Source organism: Syngnathoides biaculeatus, chromosome 7 (genome assembly GCF_019802595.1).
Source record: "Syngnathoides biaculeatus isolate LvHL_M chromosome 7, ASM1980259v1, whole genome shotgun sequence".
Taxonomy (NCBI): domain Eukaryota; kingdom Metazoa; phylum Chordata; class Actinopteri; order Syngnathiformes; family Syngnathidae; genus Syngnathoides; species Syngnathoides biaculeatus.
In genome coordinates this window covers 11,786,938-11,793,340 of record NC_084646.1, presented here as the reverse complement: position 1 = coordinate 11,793,340, position 6,403 = coordinate 11,786,938, and the positions used below count along the sequence as shown (strand labels likewise).

Here is a 6,403-nt window from a genome sequence, read left to right as displayed (position 1 = left end):
TTTGCTTGCATTACCGCCACCATCTGGTCATTAGCCACGTGTTGATCGCGATTCGGCGTTATGATATAAGCATCCGTTTTACCACGTGGATGTTAAAACTCGTTTTTGTTGCGGGCCACGGTGTAGTCACGGTTTGCCTCTGAGGGCCATTACGAGTATATAAATGGTTACTTGCCTCAAATAATTGCGGGTGCACAATAAATTGACGGCAAACCTATTTCGAAATCCGTTTTCTTTTATTCAATGAGCCGAAACGAGTGCTCGTGAAAACGATACGCGCGAGGACGTCAGGACTTGCTGTTGAAATCACACACGAGTACGCTCACTGCGTAGTACAGCACATCCTGCCTCTGGCAAAGGAATAACTCGTCGTAGTCGTGGTAGTGTATCTCGCCTCATAGCGGATCACACACAAACGAATCCCTCTTTGGCTATTCAGTGAACGAATCGCGTCACTGAATCACTCGGTTCGCTTGAGCCCCTCCTTTTCCTGCTCGGCGCTGGCTGCCCATTGGTCACTGACATCGCTGGCGAGTCGAAAAAACAACGGAGTGAGTGACGACACAACGCTGCGGCGGATCCGTTTCCCTTCAGCCCGGCGGCCAAGCACAAGAACGAATCATTTCATACAGCGATTCGCTTCAGTTCGTTCACAAAAAAGATTCGTAATAAGACTATTCTCCGGTGGCGGAAGTTACGCCATAGGACCCAAGATGTCGGCTCCCCTTGAGGTTGTGTTGAGCAGCGACGCGAGCTCGCAGCTTTGGAACGTGTCCGTGTTCGACGCGCACAGCGGCTCCAGCCTGCTCTCCTACCGGGGGGGCAACAGCTCGGCCCGCACGCTCTGCGTCCTCAACGGCCAGTACCTGCTGTCTGCGCAGCTGGCCAAGAACTTCATCAACGTGTGGGAGATCCACAGGAAGGTACGCAGGGACGGCGCGATCGCATTGTTCGCTCAGCTCGGATCTGCGCTCTTCTCCTCGCACACGGGCCGTGGTGTACCGAGCCTCTGGTCTGCCGGGTTAAGGTTCACCACGCCCGCGACCTTCGTGAGGAGAAGCCGTGTGGGAAAGGGATGCCAACAAGCATTTGAACGTCAACGCGCGCACAAATCAACAGCAAACGATTATTATTATTATTATTTGACGCTACAGATCACGTGGGTGGGGCGGGAACAGTCGAATAAAATCCAAGCCGTTTTCCAGGAATGTGCTCTGGTGTGTGTGTGTGTGTGTGTGTACAGCCTACTCGGGATTTTTTATAGACAAGTGCTGACAACTTGTGCAAAGACTGGGAACAATATCGTACTGAATTGGTGAGCTACGGATTCAAACTCACCTCCTCAATTTTTTTCAGATTTGCTGGTGGGCCAGCTGCTTTAGCCCGTTTTGTAAACTTATTCCAGGCAGTAGCCATTTGCGAGAATTGCATTTCGGTGATCATAAATAACTTCCTGCAGTTCTACCAGTTATAGTGTGCAGTTTGCCATTTAGTATGTCCACAACTTGGAAGAAGACATCCTCTCGAAAATAGAAATGTGTTTTGTGCCATTTGGGCGACGTGTCTTGCCGTCTGGCACATAAGCGCGATGGACCAGATCAGCGGCCCCGAGCCGGAGAAGCTCCTCGAGGTCCAGCGCAACAACTTTGGTGCCGTTATTCTCCTTCCCTCCAGGGGCACCGGAGAGCGTCGTGTGGCTTTGGCCGTTAGCGGGCCGCAGACAAAAACTGTCCTGGTGGTGCAATTTATGGTCATGATGCTGGCTCAGAGGCTGCTCCTCTGCAATCACTGGAGAGAAGGAAGCGGCTTCGTGCATTTGATTGAAAGGAGAGGCGGAATTTTCAGAGCTCTCAGTGACACACCCACAGCATCTGTAAACTGAGTGTCTCAAAACAAAAAAGATTTTTCAATTTTTCAAAATTCGTTCATTGTCAGGGTTGTTATTAAAGGAGGTTCTACCCTGTGAGCAGGTTAAATTGACGAGAATTTTTTTTTCCCCTTCCAGTTTGGTGGTTTCCAGGGCTCTCCACGAGTGACCTTTGACCCACAAACTCTCTTTCGCTTTGCACATCGTTAATTGAAATCGTCTCACGAGTGACCCGTGGAGCAAATCTGACATTCTTGTCTCCCGCTCCAGGGAAGACCAATTGATAGACGCTCAATCCGACAGTTCCACAGATGGCACAGTTGGATTGGATGTGGCCAACCAATCGACTGTTTCCACAACTTCAATATGCGTCATTTGTGACTTCCTGTGAGGTGGCAGCCTACCGAAGCAGCTTGCGATGATGCCAGACGTGCCTTTGGCTTCGAAGCGCGTGCCAGTAATGAGTGGGCGCTTCACCATGATTAGTGTTGAGGGGGGGTTGTGAGAATGATGACATCCGAGGCCTTCCGTGACTGATTCCGGAAGTGGTTTGCTGGTGCTGGTGTCATTTCAAATATAAGGCACAGCGAAACACAATGGAGGCGACCCACGCATCTTCTCTTTGGTTTTGTTAGTTATTTGTTTTGACTGTTTAAAAAAAAATAACATTTTCCCCCCTGTTTGGGAGTACTTTGACTTGCTCAGTTTTCTATAGAGAGATTTTTCTCTCTCAGGAAGCAAAGTGTGGCAAAGCCTCAACAGTTCCATCAGCAAAGTAAACCTCCCGCATCGCCATCACTAATGGCACCGTAGAAAAAATGATTCCGAATGAAGCGTGGGCGGGTCCGTGTGCCGGCACAGTTGGGATCGATGCTTCATCTCGCCATCACTAGGAGCAGCTACAGCAGAAGATCGTTTGTCCGGGCGTGGTCACGTGCGTCAGCGCCTCCACCGACGGAATCTTCTTGGCGGCCGGTGTGGCAGAAGCCGTTTATTTGTGGGAGGTGAAACGCCGCCGTCTTGTCACGCGTTTGTCGTCGGTTACGTTCCGACGTTGACGAGCGTCGCGCCGATCTCTCGTTTGGCCAGGTGTCCACAGGCAAGCTGCTGTCCGTGGTCACTCGCCACTACCAGGACGTCACCTGCGTCAAGTTCACTGATGATGGGAGCCATTTTGTTTCTGGGGGGAAAGACAGTGTGGTTCTTGTGTGGAGTCTCAGCAGGTAGTCAGCTTTTGCAATCCAATGTTCAAGTGTCTCTCGACAATTCGTCCAAATCCCGCGTGTGCATGCGTGCGTTCTGCAGTGTGATCCAAGTGGAGTTAAGCCACACCCCCGAGCCTCGCCACATCCTGTCCCGTCATTCCTTGCCAATCACAGACCTCCACTGTGGCATGATGGGGGTGCAGGCCCGTGTCGCCACCGCCTCCTTGGACCAAACTGTGAAGGTCAGACGGAGGTCATCATTTCCACCGTTTGTTTTGCAGAACATGCATACTGAGCGTCTGTGTGTACGCGTGTAGCTGTGGGAGGTGTCTTCGGGTGAGCTTCTCCTCTCGGTTCTCTTTGATGTGGAGATCATGGCTGTGACCCTTGACCCCTGTGAGTACTTCCTGTTCTGTGGCGGCAGCGACGGGAACATCTTCCAGGTTTCTCTGAGCACTCAGGTCAGTCGCTTAGTTAAATGGAGCGCTTTCTCTTCCGCGATGTTAGCCGCCGTCTGGCAGAATCCTCGCATCGCCATTTAACACTTTAGATTGGTCAATCATTTGGAACAGTAACTGATCCAAAGTCTCAATTTGGGGAAAAATAGTCAAATGTGGACATTGGGGGTTTGGGCGATATGAAATGTCCTTCCAGAGTTGCAAACTTAAGAAACATTGCGGCACACTCCCACAAGCAACTCTTTGGGTTATGAGCGCCGCACGGTGCAGCAAAGTCACCTCGACTCGAGTCGTCACGAGCTGCACTTTGGCCAATATTGAGCAACTCTGCAAACGTAAGGATGTTTTTGACCTTTTTGTTTCATTTAATCTGCGCACACCTTTGTTGATGCTCTGTTTAAATCTGTACGCAAGCGTACCTTTGCAGCTGCAACGAAGCATTACAACAAGCCCACTCAAATGCATCTCAGCTAAACGGTCATTTTCTAAAAACTGCTCGACTGTACGTCTTGAGGCGACGGAATGCCGCTCGTTTTCCGCGCGGCGATCAGAACTTTTCTCCGTTCCTCGCGCTCGAAGTGTAATTTTCAACACTTTAGCTTGTTAATAGTTCATCAAAACGACAGCTTGCTCTCAGGGATAATAGATAAAATCAAAAATCAAGCACAGCGACGTCTCACTCATCGCCTCCGACCCGGAGAGAAGAGTGCTGTCGCGCATGGCTCCTGGTTGATTTCCCGATTGGCTGTAAAATGTCACCTTCCGCGCTCGTTCGTTTGTGGCAGGGCGCGTCGGCCGAGAAATCGTTCCCGTGCGATGGCGCTGACGGGAAGCAGATGTTCAAAGGTCACAGGTGAGCACTTCGGCCAGAGGTTGTCGCGTCGTCTGGCGATACTCTCCCACGGTGATGGATGCGCGTTCCTCGCAGGAAGATGGTGACCTGCCTGTCGGTTTCCACGGACGGGACACTTCTGGTGTCAGGATCGCATGACGAGTCGGTGCGACTTTGGGACATTCAAAGCAAGCAATGCCTCCGTTGCTTTGCCCACAAAGGTACGCTGTGCAACTTCCTACCAAAAGCTTCATTTCTCATGTGGAATCGCTTCGATGTCACCGAACAATTACGTAGTCACGTTAACATTTGGAAAATGAATTGGGCGGCAGTCGTTAGCCGCTAAACGATTCTGGTAGAGTTCGCTGGGTGGGCTGGGGACCGCCTGAGAATGTGAAGGACTAAACGTCTCAGGATGGTGCCGACGTAAGGAAGTCCTTTTAAAAAAGGGTATCACTGAATCAGACAGAATAGAATGGCTAATAGGAAAATGGTAATTATTATTACAGCTTGCAAAGTCGCAACGTACAAGCAAGTGTTCTCGGACTTCCGCTGAATTTTTCAAAATTTTAAAATCAATCCGTTCCAGAAGTCATTTCGTTCCGAGAAACATTTGTAAGTAGAATTGAATTTTACATGTAAATAGCCTAACCCTTTCCAAGCCCCCCAGCGGTAGCCGATGGGAGAGGCCGCTTTCAAACAAAGATACGGACGGTACAGGATGTTTACATTCGGTTGAATCCAACGCCAATTTTTCCCCTTTCGTATCCTGCATTTCTTCATAACTAGAGACAAACATATCCCCAGGAGGCTTTTTGTAACCTGAATCTTTCACAAGTAGAGGTACGACCGTAATTACTTGTTGACAGAGGTTTTGGACAATGTCAACTTGAACATTTGTCTGGAGTCTCTTTCTTTCTGCGCCGTGTTCAGGCCCAGTGACCAATGCCACGATCACGGTGGCTCCGGCCAACATGTTCCTGCCCGACTCGCGCCCCTCCGTCCCGCTGCCGCGGTTCAGCCGCCACCAGCTGGAGGGCGACGCCGGCCAGTCGGGTGACGTGTGCGTCCGCCTCGGACTCCACGCTCAGGTAAAGTTGGGTGTGGCTCAAAAACGTGAAAAGCGAAGACAGCGGTGGCTTTCCACTCAGCGTCGTCCCTTTTTATCCAATAGTGGGACTGTGTTTATAAGGACCCATTTTGGGCGTGGATTTGTATTTCTTTGTAGTTGAAAGCTAAGCTTCCCCTGCTAATGTACATTGCTTCCAAAAAAAACCCAACATGGATGGCAACAGAGGGGCGCCATCACTATTGTTTACCAAACCACACTTAGCGTTGGCAAAATGAGTCCTTCTGCCTGCCGCTGTAAAATGAGTTTGAAAATGTGACGTTATTTGTAGGCCATACGGACCAGCCGCCATTTTAACTTTGCTACTTGCAGGAGGAGGAGCCGGCCTATCTGCAGAAAGCCCAGAGGCTCAATTCCTTAATGAACACCGTGACGGACAAGGTGAGCGACCGTTGAGGTCGTACATCGCAGCAGGATGCGGAATGTGGTTTTCACCGGATGTTTGTCCCTCTTTTTCCCCAAGTGGCTTTTTGGAGATGGTGAGAACACCAAAGTGCGTGTGGTAGAGTTGGAGGAAGAAGTTCAAACGCTGAAGAAGGTCAACAAGGATTTGTACGACTTCTCAAGTCAGCTGCTGACAAAACCCACGTAAAGACTTTTTTAACGACAATGTAGTGTTTTTTTTTTGTTTGTTTGTTTTTGTTTTTGACATGACAACATTCAAGTCTTTTTTGTAATGATGATTTTTTTTTTTTTTTAATCTCTTCCTGTCCACTGAGCATCAAGCACGATTCCCTGAAATAAAACCGACTTGAGCATCTGGTTAGGACAAAATCCATTGAGGTTAAGTAAGTACCTGCTACGGTTGGAGAGTTGGAGTATATTGACAACGTGTATCAGCGTTGACCTTGTCTGTAGTAGGTCAGGGGTCAGCAACCTCTTTAAAAGTGAGAGCTACTTCTTGGGTGCCGA

General features: G+C 49.7%; 1 protein-coding gene across 1 annotated transcript; it reads left to right on the top strand.

Moving 5' to 3' along the window:
* Window positions 1-179: 179 nt before the first annotated feature.
* Window positions 180-6,253, top strand: wdr18 (WD repeat domain 18). The gene is made up of 10 exons (XM_061825694.1): window positions 180-923; window positions 2,761-2,871; window positions 2,957-3,090; window positions 3,173-3,314; window positions 3,390-3,533; window positions 4,316-4,383; window positions 4,459-4,583; window positions 5,296-5,453; window positions 5,804-5,872; window positions 5,955-6,253. Exons 1-10 carry the CDS (start codon window positions 714-716, stop codon window positions 6,081-6,083), a joined length of 1,290 nt encoding a protein of 429 aa, XP_061681678.1. The 5' UTR covers window positions 180-713; the 3' UTR covers window positions 6,084-6,253.
* Window positions 6,254-6,403: the final 150 nt, after the last annotated feature.

Coding starts and splice junctions, on each gene's coding strand:
- wdr18 (XM_061825694.1), top strand. CDS start 714: ATGTCGGCTCCCCTTGAGGTTGTGTTGAGCAGCGACGCGAGCTCGCAG. Junction 3,091..3,172: donor CTTGTGTGGAGTCTCAGCAG/GTAGTCAGCTTT, acceptor TGCGTTCTGCAG/TGTGATCCAAGTGGAGTTAA. Junction 5,454..5,803: donor GCCTCGGACTCCACGCTCAG/GTAAAGTTGGGT, acceptor TGCTACTTGCAG/GAGGAGGAGCCGGCCTATCT.